Raw genomic sequence first — 19011 nt, forward strand, 5'->3', positions numbered from 1 at the left:
CGGGGTTTGATCCTGTCAACTGCGGGTTCTGGTAACAACTAACCGGATACTCACGATTGGGGGGGTTTGTCCTATCATCCAATGCCCCGGGTCTGAGACACGGCCGGTCTCAAAACGTTGGGCAGCAACCGAAGTTGACGAACGGAGGACTAAGCTGACTCCATCCAGCCAGCTGGTGGATTCATCATCAAACGGTCGTGGTAACTAACTACCTAATACCCCCTACGAGGAAACGGTCTCCCTGCTTCCCCGTACTGGCCACACTCGATATATCCTCAACACCACGTCGGCAGTAAAACTGCATAAGCAACTGCATAAGCACAAGCGTGATTGAAGCGTTGGTTACCATTAGATTTAGAATTAGGTATGTACAGCCCAGTCCAGTACGTAGAGCAGGTATCTAGGGTAACGTCTGAATCGCAGGCTGCCTTCGAGAGAACACCGCTGCCACCTCACAGTCGCCGTCTAGGTCTAACCACCCCCTTTTCTCCACCAACCCTTCCCCTCCCCCCCACAAATGTATTTTACTGCAAGACCGCTTCCACCACCCGCAAATATGTTTCCATGCAGCCGTCCGTCCGTCCGTCCGTCCGTCCGTCCCCAACCGTTTCCCCTTTCAAGTCATTGCACCCATCCATTCCATCCATTCCGTCCATCCATTGATGCCATCAATTACATGTGTCTGCTTGTGTAACGCACAACGACGCGTACAACGCGAGCGAAATTAGGGGGAAATAAAAATCCAACAAGGGAAAACAGAAAGAAAAAAACAAAGCAGGCTAATAACACTCCGTTCAATGCTGTCCGTCTGTCTATGTGTCTCGCGACAACATGAATCTGATAGACTACCTCCACGAAAACCCCAGACATCTACCTAGCTGGCTAGTCGACGCGGAATATGCTTAAATGACGTACTGCACAAGTGGTCAGCCAAAATTTGCACGAGTTAATACCACAGGGACGAAAACAACATACCGGAATAAACAAATACGGCACCCGCCGCTCATACTCTCGCCAGGCCTCGCCATACTTCTCCCGGCAGCGGTGAATATCACGCCACGCGCGGTGCGCAATCATGGCCACGAAAAACACCGGGTAGAACCACGGGAACGGGCTGTTGAACCCGGTGATGAGGGCCCAGGTCGTAGCAAAGTACACATCACAGGTGTAGTGGACCTTGCGGGCAAGCCCGTACCAACCATCACACAGGATCTTGTCGCCCAGCCCGGTCTCGATGGTCTTGGGGTTGTGGAGGGTCTGCCACGGGACCTGGGGGAACGTGTTGCGCTTGATGAGGGTGCCGCGTTCCATGGCGCGATAGCGGTTCTTTTGGCTGTTGGAGCTGTCCCAGATCCAGTAGACGAAGATGTAGCTGATGTAGAGGGCGGCCAGGGCGTAGGGGTTCCAGCGGTAGGTGGCCGGGTCGTGGGTGGCCAGGTAGATGGTGCAGTGGCAGTAGGACAGCGGCACGCCCGAGAGGTTCCAGAAGATGAGCATGAAGCCCCACTTCTCGTAGTACATGTCCCAGGTGGTGACGATGAGCTCCTCGCCCTTGGCGGTGGCGTTGCCGTAGAGGAAGTGGGCGAGGATAAGGAAGCCGACCTCGCCCGAGACGTAGCCGTAGCGGTCCCACTGGCGCGCGGCGGCGCCGCAGGAGAGCAGGAAGAGGATGTACCACGGCATGCGCACCTCGAAGAACATCTTGAAGTCGAGGATGCCGAACATGCGCGGGTTCAGCTCGGCGCCCATGAAGAAGTCGTAGATGTGGTTGCCCGACATGCGGTGCTGGGCGCCGCGCGCGAGGGCCGAGATGTAGGCGACGATGCTGACGATCCAGCCCGACAATATCGAGACGGAGAGCAGCGGGCCGAACTCGTCGATGACGGTGTAGAGCGGGAAGACGCCCGAGAAGTGCAGCGCAGCGACGATCGCGAGCGTGGCATACCACGACGTGTACGCGGAGCAGTAGTACTTGAGCTGCTTGCCGCCCTCGTGGGGCAGTGGCTTGCCGTAGGCCCAGATCCCGGGGAGCAGGCAGTAGAACGCGCCCTCGACGACGAAGAAAATCCAGTACATCAGCCACGCCTTGGTGTGCGGGAACGCGCCGGTGTAAACGAGGTTGACGAGGTGCTTGCCAAAGTCGCCCCAGCTCTGGCCGGCCGAGGGCACGGGAAAGCCGCCGTCGTAGTAGGTTGCGCCGATCCACATGTACCACATGAGGATGGGAAACCCAATCATCATGACGGATACGAACCACGGCCCGCCAAACTCGTACTCGCCCGAGAACTCGGCATCGACGATCTTCTTCTTGTCGACCTTGGCCTCCTTCTTCTCATCCTCGATTGGCGCGATGGCGAGCTTGCTGTTGAAGGATCTGGGGGGCGAGGCATCCGGGCCCTCGCTGTCGACGGGGGTTTCCGGGGGCGTGAGCTCATCGATATGCTCGGTGAACTTGGGCGCCGGGCGCCGGCGCAGCTGCTTGACGGGATCCATGATCTGGGTGTTCAGCTCGGGGACGGAGCTGGACTCGGTATCGGACTCGATAGGGGTTTTGCGACGGGTGTTGCGGCGTGCTGGTGTCTCAACCATGCCGTCAAACAACTCCTTTTTCCTACACGCACCGTGTGTGAGTAACGAGGGTGAAAGGAGAAGCCCGCGAGACGGGTTGCGGACGAGGTTAAATCGCGGCGTTGGTGTCTCAAAACCAGAGCCACGGGATGGAAATGGTTGGGTGGAAAGCTCACCTTGGCGTCTGTCTCAGGGAATATCTGGCAGACATCTTGCCAAAAAGGCGCGATGTGCTCGCGATCTCTTATAGCTTTTTGTCTTTACTTTTTTTCAGGGGTGAAGGTTGACAACAAGGACGGCTTGCCCAGCAAGAGAACCCACAACGCTTCCAGGACACTAGTATCGTGTATGCTTTAGAGGAAGGATCAAAACCCGAGGAAATGTAAACGAGGAACTGGTGTATGCTCAGGGGAGCCTTGACAACAAAGCTCGGCCTGGCAGGTGGACTCGGGCGGTGAAGCTCAAGGGAATGTGGTCGAGAGAGAACGCAAAAAAAAAAAAAAAACAGAGAGGAAAGGATCCCCGAGGGAAGCTACCGGGAGGAACCCAAGACACCGGCACCGCAAGTCCGCAACTGCTGTGAATGGTGGCCAAGGGCGACCGAACGGGGGGTTTCCGCGCGCTGTGAGAACGCGGGAGGGATGCAGGGACCAATCGATCGCGCCAATTGGAAATGTTGACAAAATTTGACCGGGCAATCGCCCCTTTGCCGGGTGGGCACGGTGCGCAGAGAGCAGGGGTCTCAGCTCCCCACACACTTTGAGTTTAATACGCTTTGCCCGTGTAGGAGTGGGTATACTAGTATTAGGTAATACCGTTTCCGAGAACCCGAGGGACTTGCGAGTTGCGAGCTTGCGAAGTGACCAGCGCTGTTTCATGTCCCGCAGTCGCAGCCAACTTTTGCTCTCCACATTGCCCAACAGCGTGTTGCAGAGTGGTCTTGTGGGCCAACGACGGGCGGCCAGCAGGCTTTCCCCACAACCATAAACGAGTATTTTCAACTTCCTAGTATTCGGGACTCCGCCTCTCCGCCCCGATCGACTTGGCTCGCTGTCGACGGCCCCATGGCCCCATTCCGGGCTTGGCGGCTCGGAGGGTGACGAGACAGCATCCGTAGCACATGTCTTAAGTCGGCTCAAATGGGATCCGGATGACCACCGCACCAGTGACACGGGACCGCGTTCGACCACAGATGACTTGGCACCTTCCGTGTCTGAGATAGTTCATTAGCATTCGCATTAGTGTACTCCGTACTTCATCAACAAACTGTCTTGTCCTGTGGCCTGCTTCCAACAATTGTGATCCCAGAAAATTTCCCTCTTGACAAGGAGAGGTGCTGTGTACATTGCAAAAAAAAAAAAAGCGCAGAAGCAACGCCCCAAAACTCCAACCAAAAACCACAAACAGGGCCCCGCATGAGACGGTAAGGAAAACCAATACTTGTATATCCATCAACTGAACCCGATCAAACGCCGTCTGCATTTGCCTCCCCCAGGAAGTGATATCCATCCTCGGGCGGCAACACAAACGCCGAGATGGCCAGGCCAACTCCAGACAGCAGAGCAACGGCTGCGCTGATGGTGCACATGTACCAAGAGGAGTCTAGCCGATAGCCCGGTACCAAGAACAAGTCGTGGTGGTCGAAGAGATATGCCTGCTGCCCGTCAGTTCTATCCTCACTCCTCCGGGGGTGATGGTTAGCAAAACGAAGAGGATATAGTGTAAACTCACCACAATCGCCATCCCCACAAACTGCGCCGCGGCAACGATAGCCAACAACCCCCCCAGCACCTTCCACCCGCCCTCCCTCTTCTGCCGCCCACCAGCCAAGATCACCAAGAACCCAATCACGCTCACCAACTCCACCACAACACCAAAGCTCATCAGAAAGCCCGTGGTGCGCCACATGGAGCAGAACGCGCGCCCATCGTCGTCGGCGCTACAGCGCGATTTCTCTGGGAAGTGGTGGCAGGTGCCTGTGGCGGAGGAGCAGCGCTGGTGAAGGCCGACTGTGTCGGTGACGGTGCCGCCGGAGGGGGAGGGGACGGAGAGTGAGACCCAGTGGGGGGAGTTGATGGAGGCGATAGTCAGGGCCGTTGCTGGGGGGTGTTAGTTTTGTGCAGAAAGAAGAGGAAAATAAGAAGAAAGGTAGGGCATGATGTGAAGATACTACATCATGAGTTGAGAAAACGGAGGTGAGTCAAACACGAAACACAGGCAGTGAGATATCTCAACAGCCTTCCGACGAGTTGACTTAGACCATACACGACATGGCCAGAGTTTCGCTCTCGACCCTCGCGAGGTTGCATGAAACCAACTCTCAAAGCATGCCAGCAAAAACATCAAAACGCAAACTTACCCGCAACCAGAGCGACCAGCGCCACGCTGTACACCACCATGCGCGTCATGATGTCCCAGCCTCGTCGTAAATGTCAAGCCTCGTCGTCTGTTGGTCGCTGGCTGGTCTCGCCGAGGCCTCACCAAATTGGATAGATCGAGACTGCAGGCGGGTCTACCTGTCGCAAGGCCGAGAAAAAAAAAAGGCCTACACGGCAAGATAAATGTATAAAAACTTCAAATCCTCGATAAATCAATCAGCGCAATGAACGCGACAACCGAGAGGGCAAGCAAGCAAGCAGTGAGTGAGTTGATTGATGGATGAGAAAACCCGAAAACCGCCTCCGTGGCCAGATCGTGATGCCTCGTCTCCTGATCCCGTGCCTCAGGAGTCAGAAGGCTGCAGCGGGGGAGCTTGTTGCGTCGATGACGTCTGCTTTCTCCTGTTTCGTTTTTTTGCCGCGCAAGCTTCTCTCTCTCACTGGCCTCGCTGGTGTAATAAGTTGGGGCCGGTCAGGCACAGCCACTCACCGTCCGCTGACCGTACGGGGAAGAACGTTAGTGGATCGGGAGGGATCGCGATTTGGGAACCGCTGAGTGTGAGAGCTGTCGAGCTGTGTTGGGTGTGTTAAGTGATAAGGGACTATCGGAGGATATGATTGGTTGGGAATTGAGTGCACATGTTCTCGGGATCAACTCTGATCAGCTTTGATCAACATAAAATGGAAGAATTCAGGTTTTTTGCCTCGGGATTTGCGCTGATACAGATTCTCATGCTGGCTGGACATCAACTCACTAACACGCCGTTTCTCGGAGGGCTCGAGGGGGGAAAGGGTGTTTAGTCCACGATCATCGGGCGCGACCATGTAGGGTACACCATTTTAGGTTTAGAGAGCTTTAGATAGGAAACTAGTGGAACTAAGAGGTGTCAGTGGCAGTCTTGTCAGGCAAGTCAGGATAGGGAAGTGAAGCCGGAAAGCGATATGAGGAAAAGGGAGAACTTATGTTTTAACACCAGTCGCACTGTGCTTTGTAAATAAATAAGAAAACAGAAAAAAAATGATACAGTTCTATCAAAGTTGTGAAAGTTAAAGCTACCTACCTAACTATCAGAAGACCCTTCCACGCCTCAACTTGAACCGTTGCCTCGAGGGAGATTCACATCTCCCATATCTATTGATGCAGCTAACGGTTGAGAAAACTAGAACCACATAAGGTATAAATTCAGCGTTCACAAAGAAGCTGTAACCTCACTCTTAACAATTCCCAGCACAGCTCCATCAAACGATACCCTCAAGCGGCCTGCTATTACGGTCTCCACAGAATGATATCGATTCTATCTCACTCACTTACTTAGATCCCCCCAAACCAGCCAACCCAAAATTCAATTTGGTAGTGAATGACCGGGACGTTAGTTTCACCGACCAACAAAACGGGTTTCCTCTCTATTCATTCCACCCCTTCTGTTCTGTCTGTCTGCAATACTAAAAAGCCCCCGACCCCCAACCCTCAAGCCTCAAGCCCCAAGTCCCAAGCCTTAACCGGACCATACACGGCTGGCTAGCATGGTATGCCACACCCTCTAGAAGAACAAGAAAAACAAGAGAAGGAAGGAATCAAGAACAAATGAAAATAACGATTGCATGCTCCCCTGCCTGGCTGGCTACCTATCCCCTTACGTGATAAAAGAAGCTTAAACGTAAAGTTAAGCAAAGAAAAGCTAACACCCCCCCCCAACACCGCTTTGCAAAACTAATAAATACCAACTACCACCAACCACCACAGCAGCTCGGGTTGCTTGCTACAGCTCCCTCTTCCATCTCTAACCACCTCAACCTCAGACTAGGTTGGGTACTATGTAGGAGGGACAACACGGCCAAACCACACACACACATACCCACATTTATCAACCCGCTACCCCCATCCATCCCCTTCCGCCGCCACGTTGTTGATAATAACAAGAGGAGGTGATCCTGCTTCTGCTGCCTCTGCTGCGTTCGGTCCTTCTGCGGCTGCGGCCGAGCCACTCCAGACGGCCTGTCGCCCTGGCGCTGAAGCATGTCTCTGGACATGGACTTGCTGCGCTGGGGGATGTAACTGACCCTGGCCCTGGCCCTGAGCTTGGTCCTGATCTTGGCCCCGAGCCTTATCTTGATACTGGCTCTGATCCTGGCCTTGGTTCTCGCTATGATCCCGAGCCCGGGTGTGATCCCGACTGCGGCGAGGACGGGCTGAAGGGTGAGTGTGTGATTGATGAGCTCGAGATTGATGCTGTTGCTGAGTACTCCGAGATGGATGTTGTTGCGGACGGTGATGGCGAGGATGATTCCGTGTGGGACTTTCTTCCACGGGGAGAGGCGTAGCCGTAGGTGTAGGTGCAGGTAGAGGCGCAGGTACAGATGAAGATGCGGATACAGGTGGAGGTGTAGGTGGCGGAGGTATAGTAACCGTTACAGATGGGATGCCTGCAGACGGCATACCTGCAGGAGTCGACGACCGAATCTTGACCCGCGCTTGTTGTTGTTCCTTCTCCTGTGACGGTGTATCTCGTGCCAGTCGTGTCTGCGCCCGAGTCCCCTGAACCTGCGCAGTCCGCGTCGTCTCCCTCACCCGCGCCTGATTCGGCGTCTGAACCCGCAGCGGGAGAACTAGCTTGGGAGCAGTATCTTGAGACATATCTTGAGAAGAATCCAGCAGCTGCTTCCGGGCCTGGTCGTCCTACGACCATCGCCCATCCGCCGCCCCATTTCCCGTTCCCGTCCCCGTCCCCGTCCCGGACACATTCGACCCAGCATCCGACCTCGCACTGGGCGCTCTACTCCTCCGTTTCCCCCCCGTACTTCCAACCCCGGTCCCGGTTCCTACAGCACTCCCTACAGCACTCCCCGTACTACTACTCCCCGTACTCCCCCCACTGACCTCCCTCTCCCCTCTTTCCCTCCTTCTTCCCCCTGTACCACCTCCTCCAACAACCCCCCCACCAACAGCACCAGCACCAGCACCATACCCAACAGGCAACACAGGCGGCATTAGCCCTCCTCCTCCTCCTACACTACCAGAGTGCGATACCAACGAGCCCCCTGGGGAACCCACATACTGCTGTGACCCCCTATGATTACTATAGTGATCACCACCACCCCCGCCCGCACTCGAAACACTAGCCATAGTCACCGCCGAGCCGGAACGGATCCTACCCGCAACCTGGCTCTGACTCTGACCCAGACTCTGACCCAGACTCTGACCCAAACTCTGATGACCCAGACTCTGATGCAAATACGCCTGATAATTCTCCTTGTAACTACTGCTGTTCACTCCGTGAGCACTAGTGTAGTGGCTAAAGGACTCACTACGTCCCATAGCGCCGGCACGGCGTTGTTCCCCGGCGCGACCCGTGCCGACACCGGGGGACAGGGTGGCGCCGGTGGTCAGGGGGGATACAGGCATGGTGGTGGCGCTTGTTAGGTTCGGTCGGGCGGAGGTGTATTGGGTGATGGAGGTCCGGGGGAGTCGGGATTTGGCGGACATGGGGGTGGACACGGCGGGTGTGCCGTTGGTCCCTGCAGAACCGCCACCGGAGGTAGCGGAGATTGCGGAAGCAGAGCCAGCCACGGGCGGGGTGTCGGAGACGCGACGCGGGATGTTGGTGGTGATGGGTAAGGGGATGCCGTCGCGGCTGCGGGGGCGATAGAAGGACGGGTCGCGGTCCTGGGTTAGGCCGATGGCGGAGCGTTTGGGTGGTGTGGCGGCTACCTCGATGTAGGCGGCCGAGGCTGCCGATGACGACGACGACTGCGTAAGCCGGTGGCCGTGGGTCGGCGTGGGCGGCATGGACAGGCTGAGGTGCAGGCCGGGCGGGGTGTAGCTGGTGTTGCGGCGTGGGCCGGAGCGGGAGCGCGGGCCGGAGTTGCTGGTGGTGGTGGACGACGAGCTGGTTGAGCCGCCGAGGGCGAGGGCGTGGGCGTGGGCGTGGGCGTCGTGGTGCTGCTGCAGCTCGGTGTGGATGTGGTGGCTGCGGATGAGCTCCGAGGCCAGGTTGCGCACCAGCACGGCCGGGTCCTTATCCGCGAGCGTTTGGATGTCGTCGAGCAGTACGCGCAGGTGGTGGCCGGGTGTGCTCTCGGCCGTGCCGTTGTTGGTGTTGTTGCTGCTGTGAATACTACTACCAAGGCTACTACCGCTGCCACTGCTGCTGGTGCTACCAGTGCTACTGCTCAGCGCCAGCATGGATAGCCCGTTGGCCTCGCAGCCATCCACAATGCTACGCACAAGACGTAGCAGATTCAACCGCACCACGGCCTTCTTGTGGCTAAGCTTCTGGGCTACACCGGCATACATATCAGCCTTGGCCAGACACGCGGCCACAGCCGGGCTCAGACGCAGGACCTTCAGCAGCGGCTCCAGCAGGTTCGGATCAAAGGCATTGGCCATGGTCGGGTTGAAGCAAGCCGCAATGGCCGCCGTGAAGCTGCCGTCTAGCAGATAGCTCTCGACCTTGGCCGTCTCTTCCTGCAGCCACACAAAGATGGCGTCTAGGGCAGTTACCTGCCAGTACTGGTCGGCCAGCAGCGACACGTAAAAGTCAAGCCCGCTGTTCTGCCACAGGTAGCGCCGCCCTTTGCTGCCCGAGTGGGCCATGTCGCACAGGATGGGCAGCACAAACTCCTTGGGGGGCCGGTCCGTCTTCATGATCTTGAGCAGCAGCGGGATGATGCCGTTGCTGGCCGCGTACTCTTGCCGCTCCTTGCTTAGCCGGCACAGGTTGAACATGGTGTTGAGCACCTGGTTGGAGATCTCGCGGAAGTTGGTCTGGCCCTTCTTCATCGACAGGGAGAGCACGTCGATCAAAAAGTCGATGGCGTCCGCCGAGTGCAGCGAGTCCAGCACGTTGGAGCACATCGACATGTTCTTGATGAACTTGAGCATCGTGATCTGGTGCGACGGCGTCATGCGCCGGAGGTCTTTGAGGACGGCTACAGGGTGTTAGTCTTGGGGATAAAAAAAAAGCAGGAAAAAAGGGGGGAAAGGGGAGAAGGGGGAGAAGGGGGAGAAGGGAGAAAAACCCACTCTTCAACACCTGCCGCTCAGCAACAGCCTCCTTCACATACGGCTCCGCCTGCGAAAACAAATAAAAGATATTCACAATCCTCCCCTCCACCAGCTCCGACAACTCATCCCGATCCTCATCCAGCACCTTGTGCAGAATAGCCGCCAGCGGATCCAGAATCTTGCTCCGCGAAAAGATCCGACAGAAATCGTTCTTGGGCGTCGGCCCCTGCAGCTCAAACACATTCCAGATGCCGTTGACGCCGATGAGCACTAGATCCTGCGACGTCTCGTAGTCCTCGTCTAGAAACTCCACCAGCACGTTGAGCCCGCCCGCGCTGACAAACATTTGCAGCGTTAGTGTTGATGTCTGGTATACTTGCCGCACGAATGCCGCGGCCTCGAGCCGGATCTCGTTGGAGTACTGCCGTGCTGCGAACTTGGTTACGATGGGGATGCCGCCTACGAAACAGAGGTTTTCTTGGAGCTCGACGTCGTCTAGGATGATCTTTTTGTTTGTCAGCACACGCCACGCGTACACTCTCACACAGATTACGGTAGGAATAGAACTAGATGACATACCGCATTCACAATCTTGAGTAGCTGCAAAATCATATGCTGCCGGCTCTTGAGAGTACACGGCTCGAGGATCTCCAGGATCGGGAGTAGCCCATGCGCCCCAATGATCAGCGCTTTCACCTCTTCGTTCTCCCACAACAACGCCAACTTCAAACCCGTCAGCATTCCATTCCAACCTTCACAACCCAACCCACTCGCAGACAGCGGGAGGGCAAAGAAGGGGGTAAAAAAAGAAGAAGAAAAAGAAAGAAAAAAACATACCAAATCCTCCGCAGCATCCCCCACCACCTCCTCCCCCTCCGTGACCTGCATGCTCCTCACAAGCCCCTCCACCCTCTCCGCCAGCCTGGCATGGCGATCCCGCGCAATATTCGCCTCCAGATCCATCTCGTCCCATCCAGGGTCCATCATCGCAAATGGATCGTCCTCGTCCTCGTCGTCCCCCAGCCACGAGCTGTTTGACAATCGCGAGAGGATGAGCGCTTGGCCTCCGCCTCCTGCGCTACCGCCGCCTGCTCCTGGCCCTGGCCCGCCCTGACTCTGGCTTTGAGTTAGACTGCTACTGTTTTGTCCGCTGGCGCCAAACTGCTGTTGTTGTTGCTGCGAATGTGGACGCTGCAGATACTGAGACTGCGACAACCCGCCATCCGTCTCCGACCCGCGATCACTCTCCTCAGGTTGTTCGCTGAGCCGATCCCCAGCCACGCCAAAGATGTCGGAAAAGTCCTCGTCGCCTTCGTCCTCGGCGAACCGGGTGATTTCCACCGTGGAACGGGTACGGGGCCGAGCGCGGCGGCGTCGGACAAGCCCGTTTGCTTCTTCGTCTTCCTCTTCTTCGTCGTCCGGCGGCGGGAGGATGGTCGGGCGAGGGGCGGTCCGGGAACGCCGGGTGCTGCCGGGGCCGACGGAGTGGGCGGACTTTGGGACGCTGGTGGTTAGGTCGGAGGGGTGGAATAGCTGGGGGGCGTCCTAAAGACCTGTTATTAGCCTGCATACCCTAAAGTGAAAAGTATTCAAGGAGGGAGTATTCAAGGGGGCTAGACATACCTTGCTGGTGAGACTCAACCGCCTGTCAAAGACATGATCATTATCAGCAAACAAATCCGAATAATCCTCATTCGTCTGCTCGCGGTACAACACATCCGGCCGTGGCGGCAGCTCAAACTTGGTCCCCAGCGGCTTCACCGGCGACTTCGGCTGCTGCGCATTACTACTACTGAACGGGTCCTGCCGGCTCCGCTGCCGCCTGTGGCCCCCCTGGCCCTGGTTCTCCGGAACCCGCAGCCTCGGCTCTCGCGTCTTGTCCGCTTTCTTAGCAGACATGGGGCGGATGGTGTCTTCCTGCGGGTCGACATCTGACCACTGACCGAGGCCCTTGATCGTCATCAGCTCCCCCCCTTCAAACGTCGAGTCCCAGTTCTCGGAATCTTCCCGCTGAGCGTCGATGGAGGCGAATGCCTTGAGCCGGTCGCCTGAGAGCAAGCCGCCAAAGTTGTCTTGGCCCTTGATCTGGGGGAGATGTAAGGCACTCGGTGAGATGGTCGTCGCAAAGTCGTTGTCCCAGTTATCATCATCTGAATCCACACTACGTTAGCATAGTCCCGCATAGTCCCCCTTTCTCTAGTCTTGGAGGTAGAACAGAACATACCCGCAACTTCAGGAGTCCGAAACACATCCGCAGACTGCCTCTGTTTCGTCGCCAGCGACAACGGCATCCTGCCCATATTTGCGCGCGGTACCCCCCCGGGCACCGCAGCATCCGAGCCCATGGAAGTCCGCAGGTTGCTTTCCGACGACTTGAGCGCCTTGTTCCACTGCTTGACCTCCTCGACCGCTTGGCTGAAATTCGACGGCGCTTTCGACACCGGCGCGTCGCTTCGTCGACACCCCGTGATCCAGGCGTGCCGCAGTAGCTTCCGCGCCGAGACTCGAAGGTTGGGGTCTTTTTGGAAACATTGCATGAGGAAATCTCGTGCGGCCTGTTCGGCGTAGGAAAGGACACGGGGGTTAGTAAGAACAATATCCATCCCACGATAGAGTCTCGGGGTCTGAGAAAAAAAGAATACTAACCGGAGACACGCCTTCGGGCAGCGGCGGATGGTCGTCATTGACAATGGCAAACAATGCGGGCATCGCGGCCAGATTGTGGTACGGCGGTTTCCCCTGCAGCAGCTCAATGACCGTACACCCGACGCTCCAAATGTCCGATGCCGATGTGGCCCCGGACAGCTGGATGATCTCGGGGGCCATCCAGTACGGCGTGCCGACGACCTGTGCCTCCTTGTCGGGCCCGGCCAGCGTGCTCGTAGAGACGCCAAAGTCGGCCAGCTTGACGGTGCCATCCTTGGTCGTCAGGATGTTGGCGCCCTTGATGTCGCGGTGGATGACACCCTGGTCGTGGAGATACTGCAAGCCTTGGAGCACCTGGGTCATGTACACGCCCACCAGGTTCTCGGGGAACTTGCCGTACGCTTTGCAGATCGAATGCAGCGAGCCATTTTCGCAGTACCTGAACCGGCCGGCGTATTAGTAAGACCGAGAACGACGGGCACAAAAAAGGGGGTTGACATAAGCTGACTCGAGGATGATGTTGAGGCAGTCCACCGTTTTGACGAAGCCAATATATTTTACAATATTGTCATGCTATCACCCGGTCAGCGTTTTCGTGGTCCGCATCGCCGCACCGCGGCCGGTGTTAGTAGCCGAGCTCAGTTGTCTCTCGTGCGGCCACATACATGAAGGTTTTTCAGGAGATCGATTTCTGCCTGCGCGCCGTCAGTACACCAAACTACACCACACCAAACCCTCCTCATCATAAACCCAACCTCCCAGCATCAACATACCTCGATCATCCGCAGCTCGCTCTTAGGCACATCAACCAGCTTGATCTGCTTGACAGCCACAGCCTCGCCGGTACCCCAATTGAAGGCCTTGTACACGGACCCAAAGGCCCCCTTGCCAATGCAGTCGCCGAGGCGCTGTGACGGAAAAGCCACTTTTGTCAGCCGTGTCTCACTTTTTGTCAACAATAAAACAAAGCCAGGGCGGGGGTCAAACCCCCAATCCCTGGGGAACAAACAATAGAGGGGAATGAGGGGCAGCACGCCCGCCGCGGACCCTTCTCGATCTCATCACATTTCCGACTTCTCGCTCTCTGTTCCTGCGCCGCGTTGGTTGTCCACACAGGGCACAGCCGAGGGCATCTGTGGGAGGTGCCCAAGCTAAACGGTCTGTGTGTCTGCATGCGGGAGGCCATGCCGCGCAGAATCGGTCCCCTAAATGTAGGGTAAGGGGACCGAGGGGTAAAAAAAAAGAGAAATATGGAAACATGAAACGGGTCATTGACCTAGAAAAGAGAGCCCCCTCTCACCCATCTCATGCCTACTGACGAGGTGTAAAACAGCAAACAAGCAAACAGAGGAAAAGAGGAAAAGGGCCTTAAAACCTACATAATCCTTCAACCCCGGATCCTGCACCGCAATCGCCTTGTCCAGCCGGTGATGACTCTGGTCCCGGCGTGGTGTACCCGGTGTTTTGGCCCCAACCGGCGTGACAACAACCGCCCCGGACGCCGCTGCTGCCGCATGACCGTTGACACCACTCCCTCCTCCTCCTCCACCTCCTGATCCTGCTCCTCCGTGTTGACGATGGTGTTGTTGATGATACAGCATGCCAGCACTCCCAGGGCGCGCGGAGCTGCCCGGCCGGGAGCTCGGCGGCGCCATAGCAGCACCTCTTCCCGTTTGTTTACTACCCTGCTCTGCCTGCCCTCACGGTGGTGGGGGGGTCGGCTCTAGCTTTCCGTCTCTTTGGGGAGGTTTGTCTCTCTCTTCCCGGTTTTCTGTCCTCGGAAAAAGAGCGTCGCACGCGGGTATTAGATCGATCGGCTCGGATTGCCGAGTCGCTCGCGGGGGGGGGGATCGTTCAAGGTTGGTGGTGGTTTGCGCGGGGTCCTCTCGTCTTTGCCTGGGACAATTCGACTTTCCCTCCCGAGCTATGCAACTCGGACTCTTGTCTTCTTTTGATTGTCTTCCAAATGCCCCAGGTCTTGTTCCGTCCGTCTCGTCTTGTTGCTGGTCGACGTCGCAAGTCTTTCGTTCGAGGTGCGCCAGTCGCAGGCGGCGGTAGCGTCCCTTGTTGGTCAACAAACGGCGTGGGGAATCGCAAAGTCGTGTGTGGGAACCAGGCTCGGTCGTCAAGTGCTGAACTCGCTTCAGCCGAAGGAAGGATTCGACGCCTCCAGCTTGTTCATTTCCCGGCTTATGGTCTTTTTCTCTCTCTCCCTAACCAGCCGGACCGAGGCTCGTTTTCGGGCAAATGAAAACAAAAGAGGGCCGGGAACCTGGAGTAGAAAACACCGACCGACTTAAAAAAAAAACCGTCGCTCGGGTTACCCCCCAAAATCACGAAATGTGCCCCGAAAGAGCGATGTTCAGCTGGCTTGTGCTGCCCCGCGTGGAGACTTGTTCGCTGCAGCGGTGCGATGTGGGCCCGAAAGCGTCACAGCAATCCAATTGTTCCTGGACAGGAAACCTTGTGCGGCTGCTGCCGTGACGAGGAGGGACGAAAAGGTTGGAAGGGTGGATCATCGATCGGGGCGAAAAGAGAGAGAGTACCGAGATGGAAGGAAAGAATGATGGCGGGATACTGCCCGGGCCGGAAAAGCTAGAAAGAAAACTCTTCAAACCTTCGGAAATGGCCCGAACAAGTTCCCCAACCTAATTCCATGTTTTGGTTTATTACGCCTTCATCCACAGCATCAGACCATCACAGACACTCCCCTCGTCTCTCAAGCCCCAGAACAAGGACGAAAGAACAAGGCACAAGTAAGGCGCCAAGCTCAAGCCGGTATGTTGCACCCGCGCTAGGGAGCGAAAGGCCGCGGGGCACGGCAACCCGTCGCAGGGGTACCTAGCACGCCTCGCCAGCAAAGAGATCGAAAATACAGGGGTCTGTCACAGTGAGATGAGACTCCCCGCGGCCGTCCGAAATCACACCTTACGCAGGGTCTGATGGAATCTTTCAAGGTCAGGTACTTTGTATTTTAGGCCCTCCTGGAACGAAGTAGGTCATTGGGGTGGAAGAAAGTGTCTGATCCGAAAGATCAAAAGGTAAAGAGACCCATTCACATTATAATAACACGAATATGCAGCAGCCGTTGTGACCGTCCACAGTTGAAAGAATGGCACTTTTAAGAAAGTGAAATGGGATGCCACTGACACGAGTGCTGTGGCACCATGTCTTGAAACTTGGGTCAGGTTTTACTTTGATTTGATTCTACCAAGGTACACTATAAAAAAGATGTTATTCTCATATGGGCGCTATAATTTGTCTTAAATAGGTCGTCATTCATTCTTAGGTAAAGAAAGGTCGATACCACAAGCACAGCACGCTTACTCTGTTTACTTTTAGAGGAGGGAATAAACACGAGAGCCAGCTCTTAATCCTCACAACCTACATAACAACCTGCTTCATCCAAACTGCATCCCACAAATCCCATCATCATGACGACTCGTCGCATCCACGACGTGGAAACAGCCCCCTGCTTAGTACTCTGCAAGATGCATCTTATCCAAAAAAACGTGGGGAACCCGGTTCAGAACCTCAGATCGGCACTCAATTCTTGCTTGATATCATGATGTTTTCGGCAACCCTGCTACGCCAAGGTCAACCAGAGAAAACACCATCGACACACACACACACACACACACACACACACACACTGTTGCTAGGCAGATCCTGCCACTTTTCCCATGTCCTGTCTCTCAAGCTCTTCCATTCATCTCGAGGCCTCCTCACTGAGTGCCCACTGTTTGGATAATCCATTCCGTAACCATGGGGATAACCGCTCCCAAAATCCTCCCATCTCGTATCCCGGTCCCACCGAGATCCCCTTATGCACATACATCAAAAGATAATCATACACATCTTGAATCCCAGCAAACGATGCCCATGGGGTTGTTCCCTCTACCCCATCCATGAATCCTTCCCCGCGGGTTTCGTACCGTTCGACCAGATCGGTCCTAAGAAACCGTTCCTTCGAAAACCCAAACCAACAAACCATGCCGACCATGAAGCGGGGAACCTTTTCTCTCGTTCCATAAATGCGCAAGCCGCACTATTCCATCCCGTGGTAGAAACCCCACCTTTCCCGTGGCCGTCCCAGCGAAGAAAATAAGACCATAATAATGGATAACCCGCGAATTAGACCGACCCAAACCTCAAGTTCGACAGATAAAACCATTGCGGACCGAAACGCTCAAAATCCTCGTGCTGTATGAAACCCAGGCTTTGTTTGCTCTGATAAGAAACCCCGAACGCCATGTTTGTTTGTTAGTGGTGCAAAACACGCTGCTTCGTATTAGAAACAGGAGTAACGGAAACGTAAAAAAAGGAGCTCTCTTTTCGTGGGGAATTTAGTTCCCAGACGACTCGCGCGACAATGTCCGGCTCAGACCAGCGTCGGCCCACCACTCATCGGGGATATCCTCGCGGCGCGCCAGGTTGCGGACTATTCTCTGCATCCCACCAATCCCGCCCAGAAGCTCGACCGGGTCATCGCCAGTCCTACGGGGGGCGGACGGCCTCCGGGACGAGGTCAGGCCCGGGATCATGGCCATCTGGTCCATTTCGTCGTCCTCGTCGCCTTCGGTGTCGGAGTTGTCACACCCCGACTCGCACGGGAACTCAAAGGGCGTCAAGGTTTCGTCGGCCGTGTCCGGTGTGGTGAATGATGTGCGGGATGAAGCCGCTGGGTTGCGCTGGCTCTGGCTCTGGCTCTGGCTGGCCGCGGCCGAGGCAGATGCGGATGCAGATGCGAATGACGATCCGACGCTGGGTGGCTGCGGGTCTGGGGTTAGCGTGCTCAGCAGCGTGTCCCATACGTGGTCACCCTCCGGGCTGAGGCTCCTATTACGGTCACCCAAGCCGTCCGCGTCAAGTGCCCAGGGAGTCGAGTGTGCCGGTGTCCAGCCGCCCGGTGACGGAAGAAGGTCCTCTCGGAAAGCGCTTCGGTGCCGGCGTGCATGGGGCCAACCGGAAGATTGGGATTGTGTTCGACTCCGAGACTGTTACCGTGTTAGACGCGGAACGGAGAGCGGTGGACAGAAGATGTAAATATTAGGGGCGGGGCTTACCAGTTGGTTGGGGGCTTGTGTGGATCTCAAGTTAGACAGGGTATACGTCGGCTCGCGACGAAGCTGGCTGCGATGAGAAAAGAACTCGGGTTCGACAGCCATGTTTAGTGCAGGCGAGGGATTGCCGTTGCCATCATCGCGCAGCGAGTTCCCGCCCAGTTCCAAACGCGCCCATCGCTCACCAAACATGGTGGCGACACGATCCTCGAGAAACTCTACGCTGCCATCTGGGCCCTGCACCGGGACGATCACGCGCTCTCTCCCTGATTCTATCCAGGCGTCGTCGGGGTCGGTCGTCCTATGGAGGACCGAGGGCACGCTGGGCGGCGGTCGTGTTGGCCGGCGGGCGCTATTGTTGTATGCAGCCGCAGCTGCAAGCACGCGACGGCGACGCTCGCGAACTCGTTCTTCGTTGCGCTCGATGCCCCGACGGATGGTCGAGCGCGATCGCGCGGACCTATCAGCCGTGGCTTTGGCCGGAAGGTCAGATGCGACGGGCGGCTGATACAATCTGATTGGGGGGGGCTTAGGTCAGCCTTCCTTCGTCGCAGTAAATGCGGCGACACAAGAGAACAAGAAGCCAAAACAGGAGGAAAAAAAAGACGAGTTTGAGTGCCAGACCATCAAATTACGCGATCGCATCCTCGAAATAATTGAGGCGTTTTGATTTCGGCAATGTCGCGGCGGGTGCCGGAGCGTGCGCGCCGATGGCAATGTGATGGGTGGCTTGCGGGCATCGTGGTGAGAGGCGCCGGGAGTTGGGGGATGGAAGCGGGAACTTACCGGAGGCCCATCTTTGCTCGATTCCCCTTTGCCAAATTGCGCGTCGCTCGTTTTCTTCTCAAAGAACGGTGGCAAAAAGAGCGACTGGGTCGAGGAGAACGGCCGCTCAGCGGAGATGGCGATGGCGACAGTGCAATTCGACAATCGGTAGGAATGTCGCGTTGAGGGGATACGTCCAAGCTTTTTGAGCGTGGCCGTTTTACGCGCGGGCTTGCGTGGGGTTGCGGATGATTTGAAGAGGGAAAAATGAATGGGAGCAGCGGAGTGCCTTTTGAGCCGGGGGGGCCAGGGGCCTGGGTCAACACGCGGTTGTGCAGCACTCTGACCCTTGCCCCTTGCTTCGCCCGGTGACAAGCAGGGGCTGGGGTTTCGATTAGAGCCCCGATAAATGCATGTTATAAACCCGGTCACCAACGGTTAAAAGCCCGGCGAGCCCGGCAATATGCAAGTGTAACATGAGAAATGCGACAAAGCGAGAAACAAAGGGCCCCACTCCGACCGAAACTTGACGTTATCGAGGTGTCCATCTGCTCCAAACAGCAGGCGCATCTCGAAATCGACAGGC

At 56.5% G+C, this 19011-nt stretch overlaps 4 protein-coding genes across 4 annotated transcripts; all 4 read right to left on the reverse strand.

Moving 5' to 3' along the window:
• Positions 1-902: 902 nt before the first annotated feature.
• C8A04DRAFT_30273 (Delta(24(24(1)))-sterol reductase) lies at positions 903-2779 on the reverse strand (the record flags this gene model as incomplete). Its single annotated transcript, XM_062781320.1, has 3 exons — positions 903-914; positions 976-2611; positions 2745-2779. The coding sequence occupies 3 exons, from the start codon at positions 2777-2779 to the stop codon at positions 903-905; spliced, it is 1683 nt and encodes a 560-aa protein (XP_062635528.1).
• A 1254-nt stretch (positions 2780-4033) lies between these two features.
• C8A04DRAFT_38541 (uncharacterized protein) lies at positions 4034-4976 on the reverse strand (the record flags this gene model as incomplete). The annotated part of the gene is made up of 3 exons (XM_062784264.1): positions 4034-4222; positions 4300-4667; positions 4928-4976. The coding sequence occupies 3 exons, from the start codon at positions 4974-4976 to the stop codon at positions 4034-4036; spliced, it is 606 nt and encodes a 201-aa protein (XP_062635529.1).
• A 2647-nt stretch (positions 4977-7623) lies between these two features.
• On the reverse strand, positions 7624-14198 carry C8A04DRAFT_13466 (uncharacterized protein; the record flags this gene model as incomplete). Its single annotated transcript, XM_062777725.1, has 14 exons — positions 7624-9021; positions 9063-9064; positions 9114-9875; positions 9970-10456; positions 10531-10674; positions 10789-11029; positions 11159-11496; positions 11575-12101; positions 12176-12506; positions 12598-13036; positions 13106-13170; positions 13263-13292; positions 13371-13505; positions 13977-14198. 14 exons carry the CDS (start codon positions 14196-14198, stop codon positions 7624-7626), a joined length of 5121 nt encoding a protein of 1706 aa, XP_062635530.1.
• Positions 14199-16943: 2745 nt separating this feature from the next.
• Positions 16944-18457, reverse strand: C8A04DRAFT_30276 (uncharacterized protein; the record flags this gene model as incomplete). Its single annotated transcript, XM_062781321.1, has 3 exons — positions 16944-17594; positions 17664-18174; positions 18447-18457. The coding sequence occupies 3 exons, from the start codon at positions 18455-18457 to the stop codon at positions 16944-16946; spliced, it is 1173 nt and encodes a 390-aa protein (XP_062635531.1).
• Positions 18458-19011: the final 554 nt, after the last annotated feature.

This window comes from Dichotomopilus funicola (assembly GCF_033296635.1).
Source record: "Dichotomopilus funicola strain CBS 141.50 unplaced genomic scaffold C8A04scaffold_48, whole genome shotgun sequence".
In the NCBI taxonomy this organism is placed as follows: domain Eukaryota; kingdom Fungi; phylum Ascomycota; class Sordariomycetes; order Sordariales; family Chaetomiaceae; genus Dichotomopilus; species Dichotomopilus funicola.